Source organism: Pleurodeles waltl, chromosome 7, assembly GCF_031143425.1.
Source record: "Pleurodeles waltl isolate 20211129_DDA chromosome 7, aPleWal1.hap1.20221129, whole genome shotgun sequence".
In the NCBI taxonomy this organism is placed as follows: domain Eukaryota; kingdom Metazoa; phylum Chordata; class Amphibia; order Caudata; family Salamandridae; genus Pleurodeles; species Pleurodeles waltl.
The window spans coordinates 356,609,557-356,625,736 of record NC_090446.1 but is presented as its reverse complement, the minus strand read 5'-3'; the positions used below and the strand labels follow the sequence as shown (position 1 = coordinate 356,625,736).

The 16,180-nt window shown below is 42.6% G+C and overlaps 1 protein-coding gene across 2 annotated transcripts in view; it reads right to left on the bottom strand.

The window, feature by feature from the left end:
• Positions 1-398: 398 nt before the first annotated feature.
• GGT7 (gamma-glutamyltransferase 7) overlaps positions 399-16,180 on the bottom strand; it is a 213,605-nt gene continuing 197,823 nt past the window's right edge. Inside the window, exon 15 of one of the 2 annotated variants that reach the window (XM_069243797.1) lies at positions 399-3,578. In XM_069243797.1, the coding sequence (XP_069099898.1) occupies positions 3,415-3,578 (164 nt within the window). In that variant the 3' untranslated portion in view covers positions 399-3,414. The remainder of the gene's footprint in view (positions 3,579-16,180) is intronic. The other variant, XM_069243798.1, reaches the window with a different exon arrangement.

The window sequence follows — 16,180 nt, the reverse complement described above, 5'->3', positions numbered from 1 at the left end:
GATTGTTCATGCAGAAAATAAATGCTCTTTTGAGAAACACACTAGCACAGTCGTCATCAAGTAATAGCAAAAAGTGTTTTTGTCAACACCAAGATAGATGACTGGGGTGGGAAAAAAAAAATCTTGATTTTGGGGTTACTGGGCTTAGAAACGAACATGCATTAATAAAAGGCATTAGGACTACCTTCTCCGAACGCAGTTATCATCCAACATTAAGCATTGCTAATATGTAATGCTCTCACCTAACCCTCATTTTTGGTATAATGAATGACTGGGATCCTGCTATGAGCAACTAATATAAAATCTTATATACAGCAATGGAAAAGTCATACTGGACCAACATTTCAGTGTCGAGAGAGCATCTTTTATCTTGATAACCATGAATATGAGAATCTATGTGAGAGTGAATAAAGCTTTAATGACAATAATGATAATGCCCAACCCAAAATGAAGAATCCCTAGTTATGTAAAATCTCTAACATAAGATAGAAAAAAGAATAATGACAATAACCCTGAATCAGATGAACCCTTACCATTACCATTCTGAACCCCACCCTTAACCAAACCTTGAGTGTACTCCTAAACCTCGCCCTCCCTTACCTGTACGCTGACCTTACCTCAACTTAATACTTATTCTTTTGCCATGACAAAAACGAGCTCTGAACATCTCTTTTTCTCATAACTACTTCATTTGTGAGGTTTTTTAAATTCTAGTTCCTCATACTGACATAATCCTGCACGTTATACATCTAACAAGGCATAGGCTGCGTTTCGGTCAATCTAGCCACCCTTTCTTAATTATCTTAGAATACATTTCCAGAAAGTTATTTCTGTCTTCTGAATACTCAACACTTATGAATCAAGCAAAGGCCCTCTAGCATATTACATGGTGCGTCCATTCATCATGCCTGCCCTGGGCAGGGGTGGGCAACTGTGACTGACTTTTCCATACGTTGCAAGGTGGAGCCAGGCAGGTAAAACAAACAATGGCCCATTCATGGGAAAACTCACTGGTGTCAGGGTATTTTGTTTTTCACGCATAACTCTTAACAGTTTAGGTGTTTGTAAAACAAAACCAATAAAATAAAAACAGAAAACATTCCAGTAGGCCAAAAAATGATTTGCATTCGTCTGAGCCTCGAGTGCACCTGCTGCACAGGTAGATACATTTAAGGCTCAGAGATCCCTGACAGGCAGGTGGGGATCTCCAAGTCTGGCAGGCTGTCACACTTTAAATGAGTCCAACAGTACCTTCCATTCACATGTGGTGCTCCATTTATAATGGAATAGGCAAAATTACAAGTGACAGAATGCACAATAAAAAGAAGAGTTGGTGAGCTTCAAAGTCAGATGCATTTCTACAACTGAGAGACAAAGATGCTCAATGTTGTGCAAGTTACTTTGAGACCAAGGCGCTTAAAAACATTTCATGAGTCTCCTAGGATTTAAACAAATGTATCCTAGATGACTGAAGTATTTTTAATTCCGCTTTATTCACAGTTTTTTAAAAAAACACTTAAAATCCCAACCAAGCGAGAGGGAGAGAAGGTAAACATGATCTTTTTTATGACAGGATTCCCAGAACGATTAGTGCCCCAGGCCGGTAATAATACCAGTGACATGGCCAAAGGGTTCCAAAAATGACATGGTCACACTGGCCAGTCCAAAAATCATGATTTCCTTAAGGCTGAATGGCCAAGAATAGGCTACAGTGGGTAATCGCAAGAAACCTCTGCCACGTGGTTTCCATTTATACTGCATATCTTTCTACAAGAAACACGCTCCAAAGTAACTAACTGTGCAATAGATGCAACTATGTTGGAGGACCGCTGGTAAAATGTTACTGCCACACTATTGAGGCACATGCAACACACGGTGGTGGATGGAGTACACTGTAATACACGGTGGTGTACATTGTAATCATGTCATGGAGTCATGGAACCATCCACGGTTGTCAGAGTAGCAGTACCTTACTCAAGCAGCAACCCAGCCTACTGCCCCCCCCACCATAATAAATTCCATGATTAGGCTTCCTTCTGAGGAGAGAAGTTGATGATTACACCCACTTAAGAAAACTCGAAAACACTGTTGCCTCTAAGGTGTTCAGGTTCAGCAGCTGGCTACAGCATTCTAATCTCTTAAGTAAGAAGCAGCAGCGAATGTCAAAGTCACAAAATCAATTCACGAAAAAAAGCAAGCAGGTCTGTACCATGCACTAGTGGCACAAGTCATCAGGCGACTGATATCAACGATAAAATGGGAACAGCCTGCAGGATGCTACAGAATTATCTGGGTACATAATGGAAGGTTAGAGTGACGTCATGACAGAAGAATTGTTCAATCACACCAACCCCAAGTTAACAGAACCATATATACACCCACTAAGCTGCTGCTGTGCAATGTCACCACTAGACAGCTTGTTATTCTACATAAAGAAATGCATCCACCTACAAGCCAGGGTGGTGAACTGGCTTGGGCACCACTGGTCTGCCTATGGTATTGGGCCATGTTTTTAAGCTTTGGCACTAACTGGCTACAATCACCCAATGTATTGTGGTTTGCACTACCTGTATCACATACGTTGGTTTACCACAGCTCCCAAGACGAGCTCTCTCAGGAGATGTTGTCCACGCACAGACATTGCAGTGATTGTTGGAACTGTGAGATTGCAGGTCTCCACCACGATATCACAAAATGGCAAACACTGCTTGCCCTTGTGTGTAACTGCTACACCTTCAACATGCAGGTATTCAGCCCTGCCAGCTTCAGCAAACACGTCTTCATAACTGGCGTACTCATCATGAAAGCATACAGCCAAAAACTGTAGACCATGCAGTTGGCCCCTGTTTGTCTCCTATGTAAATCTGACATTTATAAGTACTTTGTGCCACTGCAGTTTATGAAGTCTTATTTGACTGCGTATTCATTTTACAGCTTTAAAACAGATGACAGGAATTTAGATAAAATAAAATCGTTGCAACAGTTTAGTTAACTTAGACTCCTCATTTCCAGAAGACTGCTGCCAGCAATAGCCACTAGGAAATAAACAGCTGAGTTTGAACTCCGAGCACAACAATATTGTTAAAGGGATCATTCTAAAAAAGTAAACGAGTGCAGAGTGACTGCACCATTGATTGTAGTGCTATCATGGAAGCAATGCATTTGAAAGTAGTAGTCAGTTTGGTCTGGCTAAAGGGCCTGGGTATCCGCCATGCATTACCATGGGCTTGGCAATAAAGATCCAATTTAGAATGATACTATGAGGCACAGGCAACAATTTCCAACAACCACAGAACACACTGCGTCTCACATGCCCAGATGAAAAGTGCTAGGGTGAGTATTGTGCAAATCATCCAATTCTGGTCTGGAGTGCTGCTGGCGCGATGTGGTGTACACACTAACACGTTTCAAAGCCTAGAGTACTGTAGCAGCTCCCGCGTCAGCGCTCCTCGGATCTTTGACACCAATAATGAGGTCATTGCTTCTTCTAGCTCCATGGACCACTGATAAGGAATCGACTCTCTTCACAAGGTGACCTCTAGCTTGAAGGAACTCAGCATCTGCCTGAAGAAATTCATCTACAAGAAAAAAGCAAACACAAAGGAATCTCAGTGCAAAGTAGTTCTTTCCTGTTACCCACTTCTGATTGTTAGTCAAGGCCTAAACGTGTTTAGATTAAGAACCCTTCCTTAACAATAACTTTTTTTAAAAATAGCGCTCCATACTGCATTTCTGATATTTCAAAGCATTACAAATAACAGGTGTTTTTTCGATCCATTTTAGTGGTACTCAATTTACTTATCTTGAAGAATCAGAATAATATTTGACACCATTGCCCCTCACATTCTGCTAGACCGTCTTTATCAGGTAGGCATTAGAGACCAGGCTCTCAAGCTGATCGAATCCTTTCTATCAGATAGGTGGGCCACAGTCAGCAGCGGTGACTTCAGATTCCCAGCCTACCTCTTGCCGTGTGGGGTCCCTCAGGGCTCTTCCCTCAGCCCTACGTTGTTTAATGTGTACGTGGCACCGCTGGCAGAGTTGGTTCGCTCTTTCGGCTTTATTCCTACTTCGTATGCAGACGACACTCAGATTATTATCCCTATTAATAAAGATCTGGAGGAAGTGGCCATCCGCTTCAACGCCTGTATGACAGCCGTGAATAACTGGATGAAGACGAACTGGCTGAAACTTAATTGCGAAAAAACTGAGATTCTGTGCTTTGGAATTGGGAGGGAACACTGGTCTCCCACCTGGTGGCCTGAAGAATGTGTAACTCTCCCCGTGCCACGGTCTACCTCAAGAAATGTAGGATTACTGTTTGACGATCAATTGTCATTCAAACCTCAGGTCAACCAGATAATCAAGACCTGTATGTGGACTTTGAAGAAATTAAAGAAAATATTTCCTTTTATTCCACAACCCTGCAGAACTACTGCCATTTTGGCTCTAGTCATTTCCAGATTGGATTATGGGAATGCGCTTCTGGTCAACCTGGACAAAGAATCACTGAACAAGCTACAGTTGATGCAGAACACTGCTGCTAGGCTTTTATTGAAATTGCCTCGCGGGGCCTCTGCTAAGAGGTGCCGTAGAGACCTACACTGGCTTCCGGTAGTCCAGCGGCTCTATTTTAAGGCTCTCTGCATCACTCACAAGGCTGTCAATGGGATTGAGCCTAAGGCTCTAACCACTAAGCTGCAATGGTACAGGCCTAATAGGCTGTTGCGATCGGCCTTTGCCTATCGAATCCAAACATCCCGCACTAAGAAGGCAAAGTGGGGAGATAGAGCATTTACCATCGTGGCTGCTAAAATCTGGAACTCTTTACCATTGGACCTAAGGCAAGAACACAATTATTTAACATTTAGGAGACTGGTCAAGACTTGGCTTTTTCCGCAATAAGTTTGGGAGTCCCCTTGTTAGTCGACTCGCCTCACCCAGTTAGCGCTTCGATGCCCTCGGGCCGGAATGCGCTTTATAAATACTCAATACAATACAATACAATACAATACAATCACAACGGTCCCACAAAATGTGGATGCAAATTGTGCAACTCCTAATTTGCGCAGGTTGTACAAATTAATAGGTGCACAATTTACATTAATTTTGAGCTTCACACCTCAGAAAGCGCCACAATGCACCAACGTTGCCAGTTATTTCCAATTCATGGTGTACAATGTTGCATGTGTGCTAAAAATCTCACTTAACGTTGAAAATGGTAGTCTGCTGCAAAAAAAGAATTACCAGCCCCTTCATGACCAATGCCTCAGCTGGTTCGCCACGATTCAAACTTGCAACCTATCAATTACAGCGGTGAACGGCTGGTCTTTAAATCACTGTGGGGCACTGCCAGCTCAAATACATCCCAGGGACAAAGACACTTTCTAGACCAGAAGTGCTGCAGGGACGGAATTCAGTTTTTTGCACAATCCCCAGAAATTTAGAATTGCTCAAGCTGCACCATGACTCCAGATAGTCACCTTCTGGAAGAACCAAATATATTTCTGAAAGCTTATTGGATGTTGCACCCTTCATTTTCCAGAGTGCGCTGGTCAAAATATACTATATTTCAAGGGTATTTTCAAATAGGTTTTAGAAGGACAGACATGTCATACCAATAAAGTCCACACACCGATTATGGAGGAAAACTTTGCACACCCAAAATAATTGTTAACAGGACTCAGGACTACCAAAAGACAATATATATATATGAATATATATATATATGTATATATATATATATATATATATGGAAAATGTCACTTACCCAGTGTACATCTGTTCGTGGCATGAGTCGCTGCAGATTCACATGCTGTGCACAGTCCACCGTCTGGTGTTGGGCTCGGAGTGTTACAAGTTGTTTTTCTTCGAAGAAGTCTTTTCGAGTCACGAGACCGAGGGACTCCTCCCACTTCGATTCCATTGCGCATGGGCGTCGACTCCATCTTAGATTGTTTTCCCCGCAGAGGGTGAGGTAGGAGTTGTGTATGTTAGTAATAGTGCCCATGCAATGGAATGAATACGTATGTACATAATAAAGGTTAAAGTAATATATTTACAAATGTACAAATGTTGAAGATCTACTTCTAAACGGCTACAGGCTCCCGGGGAGGCGGGTGGGCGCATGTGAATCTGCAGCGACTCATGCCACGAACAGATGTACACTGGGTAAGTGACATTTTCCGTTCGATGGCATGTGTAGCTGCAGATACACATGCTGTGCACCGACTAGTAAGCAGTTATCTCCCCAAAAGCGGTGGTTCAGCCTGTAGGAGTTGAAGTAGTTTGAAATAATGTTCTTAGTACAGCCTGACCTACTGTGGCTTGTTGTGCAGTTAACACATCTACACAGTAGTGCTTGGTAAATGTATGAGGCGTAGACCATGTTGCTGCCTTACATATTTCGTTCATTGGAATATTTCCTAGAAAGGCCATGGTAGCCCCTTTCTTTCTGGTTGAGTGTGCCTTTGGTGTAATAGGCAGCTCTCTCTTTGCTTTGAGATAGCAGGTTTGAATACACTTAACTATCCACCTAGCAATGCCTTGTTTTGAAATTGAATTCCTGTATGAGGTTTTTGAAAGGCAATAAATAGTTGTTTTGTTTTTCTAATTAGTTTCGTTCTGTCAATATAGTACATTAGTGCTCTTTTGATGTCTAATGTATGTAGTGCTCTTTCAGCTACAGAATCTGGTTGTGGGAAGAACACTGGTAATTCTACTGTTTGATTTAAGTGGAACGGTGAGATAACCTTTGGTAAAAATTTAGGATTTGTTCTTAGAACTACTTTATTTTTATGTATCTGAATAAATGGTTCTTGTATGGTAAATGCTTGAATCTCGCTCACTCTTCTTAGAGATGTGATGGCAATCAAAAATGCAACTTTCCACGTTAAGTATTGCATTTCACAAGAATGCATGGGCTCGAAAGGTGGACCCATGAGTCTTGTTAAGACAATGTTGAGGTTCCATGAAGGAACAGGTGGTGTTCTTGGTGGTATGATTCTCTTTAAGCCTTCCATAAACGCTTTAATGACTGGTATTCTAAATAGTGAAGTTGAATGAGTAATTTGTAGGTAAGCTGATATTGCGGTGAGATGTATTTTTATGGAAGAGAAAGCTAGATTTGATTTTTGCAAATGTAGTAAATATCCTACTATATCCTTTGGAGATGCGTGTAATGGCTGAATTTGATTATTGTGGCAGTAATACACGAATCTTTTCCACTTGTTTGCGTAGCAGTGTCTAGTGGTAGGTTTCCTAGCTTGTTTTATGACCTCCATACATTCTTGTGTGAGGTGCAAGTGTCCGAATTCTAGGATTTCAGGAGCCAAATTGCTAGATTCAAAGATGCTGGATTTGGATGTCTGATCTGTTGTTTGTGTTGTGTTAACAGATCTGGTTTGTTGGGTAGTTTGACATGAGGTACTACTGACAGGTCTAGTAGTGTAGTGTACCAAGGTTGCCTCGCCCATGTTGGTGCTATTAGTATGAGTTTGAGTTTGTTTTGACTCAACCTGTTTACTACATATGGAATGAGAGGGAGAGGGGGAAAAGCGTATGCAAAGATCCCTGACCAGTTCATCCATAGAGCATTGCCTTGGGATTGATCTTGTGGGTACCTGGATGCAAAGTTTTGGCATTTTGAGTTTTCCTTTGTTGCAAATAGATCTATTTGAGGTGTTCCCCATATTTGAAAGTAATTGTTTAGTATTTGGGGGTGAATTTCCCATTCGTGGGTTTGTTGGTGATCTCGAGAGAGATTGTCTGCCAACTGGTTCTGAATCCCTGGAATAAATTGTGCTATTAGGCGAATGTGGTTGTGAATCGCCCAATGCCATATTTTCTGTGTTAGGAGGCACAACTGTGTTGAGTGTGTCCCTCCTTGTTTGTTTAGATAATACATTGTTGTCATGTTGTCTGTTTTGACAAGAATGTATTTTTGGGTTATTATGGGTTGAAATGCTTTCAGCGCTAGAAATACTGCTAACATTTCCAAGTGATTTATGTGAAACTGTCTCTGATGTATGTCCCATTGTCCTTGGATGCTGTGTTGATTGAGGTGTGCTCCCCACCCTGTCATGGAAGCATCTGTTGTTATGACGTATTGTGGCACTGGGTCTTGGAAAGGCCTCCCTCGGTTTAAATTTGTACTGTTCCACCATAGAAGCGAGATGTATGTTTGGCGGTCTATCAACACCAGATCTAGAAGTTGACCCTGTGCTTGTGACCATTGTGATGCTAGACACTGTTGTAAGGGTCGCATGTGCAATCTTGCGTTTGGGACAATGGCTATGCATGAAGACATCATGCCTAGTAGTTTCATTACCATTCTGACTTGTATCTTTTGTGTTGGATACATGGCCTGTATTACTTTGTGAAATGTTTGAACCCGTTGTGGACTTGGAGTGGCAATCCCTTTTGCTGTGTTGATTGTCGCTCCTAAGTATTGCTGCGTTTGACACAGCAAAAGGTGTGACTTCGCGTAGTTGATGGAGAAACCTAGCCTGTGAAGGGTTTGTATGACATATTTTGTGTGCTGTGAACACTGTTTTAGCGTGTTGGTTTTGATTAACCAGTCGTCTAAGTACGGGAACACATGTATTTGCTGCCTTCTGATATGTGCAGCTACTACTGCCAGGCATTTTCTTGGCGCGTTTGTTATTCCGAATGGCAACACTTTGAATTGGTAATGTATTCCTTGGAATACGAACCTTAGGTATTTCCTGTGTGAAGGATGTATTGGTATATGGAAATACGCATCTTTTAGATCTAATGTTGTCATGTAATCTTGCTGTTTGAGCAGTGGGATTACGTCTTGTAATGTGACCATGTGAAAGTGGTCTGATTTTATGTAGGTATTTAGTGTTCTGAGATCTAGTATTGGTCTCAGAGTTTTGTCCTTTTTGGGTATTAGAAAGTACAGTGAGTAAACTCCTGTGTTTTTTTGTTGAATTGATACTAATTCTATTGCGTCCTTTTGTAGCAATGCTTGAACTTCTAGTCCTAGAAGATCTATATGTTGTTTTGAGATATTGTGTGTTTTCGGTGGGACGTTTGGAGGGAATTGGCGAAATTCAATGCAATAATCATGCTGGATAATTGCTAAGACCCAAGTGTCTGTTGTTATTTCCTCCCAAAGTTTGTAAAATTGGCTTAGTCTTCCCCCCACAGGTGTTATGTGATGGGGTTGTGTGACTTGTGAGTCACTGCTTATTTTGAGGGGTTTTGGGGCCTTGGAATTTTCCTCTATTTTTTGGGAATTGGCCCCCTCTAAATTGCCCCCGAAAACCTCCCCTCTGATATTGACCCTGGTAGGTAGGCCTTGTTTGTGAGGTTGTGGTTTCTGTGGGTTGACCTCAAAACCCTCCCCTAAAAGGTGTTTTCCGAAATGTGCCTCTGCTCTGCGGGGAGTAGAGTGCGCCCATGGCTTTGGCTGTATCGGTGTCCTTTTTGAGTTTTTCGATGGCAGTGTCTACCTCTGGCCCAAACAATTGCTGTTCATTAAACGGCATATTGAGCACAGCCTGCTGGATTTCCGGTTTGAACCCAGAAGTGCGCAGCCATGCGTGCCTTCGTATTGTGACTGCAGTGTTTATTGTCCTTGCAGCTGTATCTGCTGCATCCATGGAAGACCGTATCTGATTATTTGAGATACTTTGTCCCTCTTCCACCACCTGTTGCGCTCTTTTTTGGAACTCCTTGGGTAAGTGTTCGAAGAAATGTTGCATTTCATCCCAATGAGCCCTGTCGTATCTTGCCAAAAGTGCTTGTGAATTGGCAATACGCCACTGATTTGCTGCTTGTGCTGCAACCCTTTTTCCCGCAGCATCAAATTTGCGGCTCTCCTTGTCTGGAGGTGGTGCGTCGCCTGAGGTATGAGAGTTGGCTCTCTTACGAGCTGCCCCCACAACTACTGAGTCTGGTGTTAGTTGTGTTGTAATATATATTGGATCTGTGGGCGGTGGCTTATATTTTTTCTCCACCCTTGGAGTTATGGCTCTGCCTTTAACTGGATCCTGAAAAATTTGTTTTGAATGTCTTAGCATTCCTGGGAGCATTGGAAGGCATTGATACTGGCTATGGGTGGAGGATAGGGTGTTAAAGAGAAAGTCATCCTCAATTGGTTCCGAATGTAAGGAGATATTGTGAAACTCGGCTGCCCTTGCGACCACCTGTGTATAGGATGTACTGTCCTCAGGTGGTGACGGTTTTGTAGGATAAGAGTCTGGGCTATTGTCAGACACTGGAGCATCGTAGAGGTCCCATGCATCGGGATCATCCTGACTCATTGTGGTATGAGCTGGTGAGTGCATCAGTGGTGGAGTTGTTGCTGGTGATGCATGTGTTGATGGTGGTGGAGACGGTGGTGGGGTTGTTTTCCTTGCCACCTTTGCCTGTGGTTGCTTGTCCTTTTGTTGAAAGGCAAGTTTCCTTTTTATTTTGATTGGGGGAAGAGTGGTTATCTTCCCTGTGTCCTCATGAATATGAAGCCTTCTTTGTGTGTAGTCAGGCTCTACAGCTTGAAGCTCTTCTCCAAATCTATGTAATTGGGAGGTTAATCCTTGTTCCTCTGTATAGGAACTAGTTTTCGGCTCCGAGGCTGGCTGTTTAGGAACCGAAACCTTTTCGGAAGTCTTTTTAGGCTCAGAAGAAACCTTCTTTGTTTTCGGCGTGGTGTCTCTGTGCCGAAATTCTTCGGTGCCGCTGTCTCTGTGCCGAAGTTTCTCGGAGCCGCTGTCTCGGCTCCGAGGTTGCTGTGTGGCGGTATCTCGACCGGAGTCGGATGACTTCGACACCAGCATGCCCTTTTTCGGTGCCTTGGATGGGTCACCTATTTTTCGGGTTAAGCCATGGCCTGTTGGCGGTGGCGTCCCCTGGGCTTTTGTAGACTTCTCGTGAGTCTTGATTTTCGACGTCTTACTCACGGTTTTGGTTGTTTCTTCGGCGTCGAGTTCTTCCGAATCCGACTCGCGGACGGAGAAAGCTTCTTCTTCCTCCTCGAAACGATCTTGACCTGTCGGCGTGGACGCCATTTGTAGTCTCCTGGCTCTTCGGTCTCTCAGCGTCTTCCTCGACCGAAACGCTCGACAGGCTTCACAAGTATCCTCCTTGTGCTCGGGGGACAAGCACAAGTTACAGACCAGATGGTGATCCGTATACGGATACTTGTGATGGCATTTTGGGCAGAAGCGGAATGGGGTCCGTTCCATGAGCTTTGAAGTCGCACATGGCCGGGCCGACCAGGCCCCGACGGGGGATCGAAAAAACCCAGAAGGGCCACCGGAGCTCTTCAAAATTCGGTGTTGATTTGTTCTAACTAACCCGATACCGAACACAAACAATACCGACGTTTTTTTCCGAGATTCTAACTAACTTTCCGACCCGAAACACGGAGCGAAAAGGAACACGTCCGAACCCGATGGCGGAAAAAAAACAATCTAAGATGGAGTCGACGCCCATGCGCAATGGAATCGAAGTGGGAGGAGTCCCTCGGTCTCGTGACTCGAAAAGACTTCTTCGAAGAAAAACAACTTGTAACACTCCAAGCCCAACACCAGATGGCGGACTGTGCACAGCATGTGTATCTGCAGCTACACATGCCATCGAACATACAGGGAGTGCAGAATTATTAGGCAAATGAGTATTTTGACCACATCATCCTCTTTATGCATGTTGTCTTACTCCAAGCTGTATAGGCTCGAAAGCCTACTACCAATTAAGCATATTAGGTGATGTGCATCTCTGTAATGAGAAGGGGTGTGGTCTAATGACATCAACACCCTATATCAGGTGTGCATAATTATTAGGCAACTTCCTTTCCTTTGGCAAAATGGGTCAAAAGAAGGACTTGACAGGCTCAGAAAAGTCAAAAATAGTGAGATATCTTGCAGAGGGATGCAGCACTCTTACAATTGCAAAGCTTCTGAAGCGTGATCATCGAACAATCAAGCGTTTCATTCAAAATAGTCAACAGGGTCGCAAGAAGCGTGTGGAAAAACCAAGGTGCAAAATAACTGCCCATGAACTGAGAAAAGTCAAGCGTGCAGCTGCCACGATGCCACTTGCCACCAGTTTGGCCATATTTCAGAGCTGCAACATCACTGGAGTGCCCAAAAGCACAAGGTGTGCAATACTCAGAGACATGGCCAAGGTAAGAAAGGCTGAAAGACGACCACCACTGAACAAGACACACAAGCTGAAACGTCAAGACTGGGCCAAGAAATATCTCAAGACTGATTTTTCTAAGGTTTTATGGACTGATGAAATGAGAGTGAGTCTTGATGGGCCAGATGGATGGGCCCGTGGCTGGATTGGTAAAGGGCAGAGAGCTCCAGTCCGACTCAGACGCCAGCAAGGTGGAGGTTGAGTACTGGTTTGGGCTGGTATCATCAAAGATGAGCTTGTGGGGCCTTTTCGGGTTGATGATGGAGTCAAGCTCAACTCCCAGTCCTACTGCCAGTTCCTGGAAGACACCTTCTTCAAGCAGTGGTACAGGAAGAAGTCTGCATCCTTCAAGAAAAACATGATTTTCATGCAGGACAATGCTCCATCACACGCGTCCAAGTACTCCACAGCGTGGCTGGCAAGAAAGGGTATAAAAGAAGGAAATCTAATGACATGGCCTTCTTGTTCACCTGATCTGAACCCCATTGAGAACCTGTGGTCCATCATCAAATGTGAGATTTACAAGGAGGGAAAACAGTACACCTCTCTGAACAGTGTCTGGGAGGCTGTGGTTGCTGCTGCACGCAATGTTGATGGTGAACAGATCAAAACACTGACAGAATCCATGGATGGCAGGCTTTTGAGTGTCCTTGCAAAGAAAGGTGGCTATATTGGTCACTGATTTGTTTTTGTTTTGTTTTTGAATGTCAGAAATGTATATTTGTGAATGTTGAGATGTTATATTGGTTTCACTGGTAATAATAAATAATTGAAATGGGTATATATTTTTTTTTGTTAAGTTGCCTAATAATTATGCACAGTAATAGTCACCTGCACACACAGATATCCCCCTAACATAGCTAAAACTAAAAACAAACTGAAAACTACTTCCAAAAATATTCAGCTTTGATATTAATGAGTTTTTTGGGTTCATTGAGAACATGGTTGTTGTTCAATAATAAAATTAATCCTCAAAAATACAACTTGCCTAATAATTCTGCACTCCCTGTATATATATATATATATATATATATATATATATATGTGTGTTTATGCATGGCCCGAGAAAAAAATAGCCTAAAAATGCTCTGCAAATGTAAAACGCTAGAGATAGAGGTTAGACATGCAGTATGCATGAAGATACAGTAACTCAAATACATACCAAAGAGTGAGGCAAAACCATATTCAAGAATGCATGCTCCAAGAAATCGAAGACTCACTTCCCCTCAAATGGATGGAAGCCCCGTATTTATCTCTTGGATGGGTAGATTGAACACACCGAAAACGATCAATCCTCCCCCACTTGCTATACTTCGAGGCCAAACAGGTACCTGCACCAAAACAAGACCTACAACAAACTCAGGCAGCATGTGATAGATCCATTCGGCAGAAAGGCATACCGAGGGTGGCTAAAAAAGTCTTGTTGAGTTCACGGAGAGTGGTGGTATAGGTCTTTTGGACATACAGTGACAGGAGCTCACACAGAAAAAACTCATTATCAAGCCACAAACATCCTTCTTGCCTATCCCGAGGAAGTACGTTTGCCTCAATTTAGAGTCATCAGAGGCTATTAGTTGGCAAATGTATTCTAGAGTATACTGAACACTGAATTTGATTCATTCCTTTCAATATTTACTCCTTTACCAACTGTGAATTTGATTTACTCATATACTTTGCTACAGCCCAAATTCATGTAGCGTTTGAGTGGTCTCTGAGAGAGGCTGAGAAACTCTAGGCCATTACCAAAATATACTTGCTGGAACAGCGTGTTGCGGGTACCTAAGAACGCAAGACTGAATGTAGCATATGTTTCAGATGTTGCGAAAATCTCTGCTGGTGGTATGGATGAACGGACTAATCACTTTTGCATATGACGTTACCCTCCCCTTTACACCACCTTTTCACATAACCCAGACTTCACGACCATCATGAATGGAGGCATGGCATAAAGGTGACTATACCAGGCCCAGAGTCGGATTCCAGGGTCAGGAGTTCAAATAATTCACTCTATGCAAATGGAGTTCAAAATCAATAGGAACAACAGGGTTATTTATTGTCAGATGTACCATCGGTATTTACACCTACTGATCAGAGGGTAGGGGATGAAGGAATAGATAAGTTCTGAAACATTGCTACCCCACTACGAGACCAAACTACCAAGGGATTAATTTCAGCAAAACACGCTACACTAAAAACCCTACTAGACGAACAAAAATTGCCCCACATCTCTAAATGAGAAGAAGCAATGTGAGGGGAGACCTCCCGGAAGAAATGGTCTAGGTTGTGGCCCGACATACCGAAAACTGCAAAACATATTCAAGGTATAGAAACATGGCACAAAATTGTATGACTGGTACCAGAGCCCCGCACAATTGAAGGCAAATGCTGAAGGGGATGCAGGAAAGATGGGAACTCTGCTAGATATCTTAAGAACCTTAAAACGTCCTGGATAGAAATCTTTTGCCATATCAAAGAGATGATAGGTGTACCCATCCCCCCATGACCCGCTGGTGGTGATCCAAGGTGTAGACTCAGGAGTATTGGAAGGTCTACGAAGGGGAAAGAAGACAGTATTAGTTTATATGTTGTTAGCAGCTAAGCAGGATGTGTCGGAACACTGGAAGAAAAACCTCCTGACATTGCATTAAGAGTGCAGAGATTGTGGCTACTGCTGCCATGGAGATGCTAACGCATGACTTGAAAGATGGTAGATGTAAATTTGAGACAACCTGTCAAGGGAATCTTATGTTATAAAGCAGCAACACATTAAGGGCCCTCAGTCTACTCTACTGAGTCTCACTGGTCTCCGGTAAACTAACACTATAGTACTGGGTGTGATTTGCAGAGTGCCTGGGTTAAGTGATATGACTAGATAATGTAAGTAAAAGAACAACTGATATTTTCCCTGGTGATTTGGAAAGGGGGCAGAGAGGGGTAAAGCAGACAAGATTATGTATTTTGAAATAATTCTCACTATGCTGGGAGTGTTCTCGTTGTAAAAAAAAAACAATAAAATGTTTTGGAAAAAAATATGAATTCATCAAGATAAGGCAACAACACCGCTAATCTATTTGTCATGCATTGGGTAGTCTTTGAAACCTGGAAAGTATGAGGAATTTCACAGCTCAATACAAGGGTGCACAAAATGAAGAATCCTACATGTTTCATGAAGACAAGACCCCTGTGGAGTTCAAGTTAATGTTGATTGTATAGAGAAGTACTCTTAATAGAAGAGGCAAATTTGTTATAATTACTTCACTTATTGATAAGAAAAATACGTCTGAAATACAGCCTTCTTTTGTTCTAAACATTTATAGTCTGACGCGATTGAACTGCAAGTAAATGTATGGACTTAGGACAAACATGCCTTAGGCAAGTAGGTTCTGACCTTGCGGTTTGAGCATCATAAAGAGTTACACAATTTCATCCGAAATTTTTACTAAATCTCTCTACTACAAATCCATAAACGCCAAGCCTTTTTTCATCTTTTTCTTTGTGAACATTTTTGCTATTTATAAGAACACGTTATTATCCATACAGACGACACTATTACATTGAATATGCTTGTTGATTATGTTGTTTCAAGTCATCTAGAAATTCTCTTGAAATGTTTGGTGGTGTCTTGGTGAAGCTGCTAGAAAAAGGAAGTCATGCCAGGAGAGATCTTTGTCTTAAGGTGGCAAAACCTCAAACTTTACTGTTGTGTTTTCTGAAGATATTTCCTCTCAAGATGAATGACACATGAATTTCAAGCCACATTTACCTGAAAGAAAGGTAATCGTAGTGCAGTGACATAATCTATTTGCCATACATTCAATGGGTGCTCACAATCTTGCATGAGCAGTCAGCTCATAATTCTCTTACTGTAGATCTCATACCCAAATAAATTGTTTTGTTAAATCGAAAAAAGAAAGGAGGTGGGTGGCTTGGAAGGCAGTTTGCTCCTGTGGCCGCATTACAGCTAGCGACCTGGGGCATAAAGGGCCAGTGTAACTCTTCTGTAATACTGCCG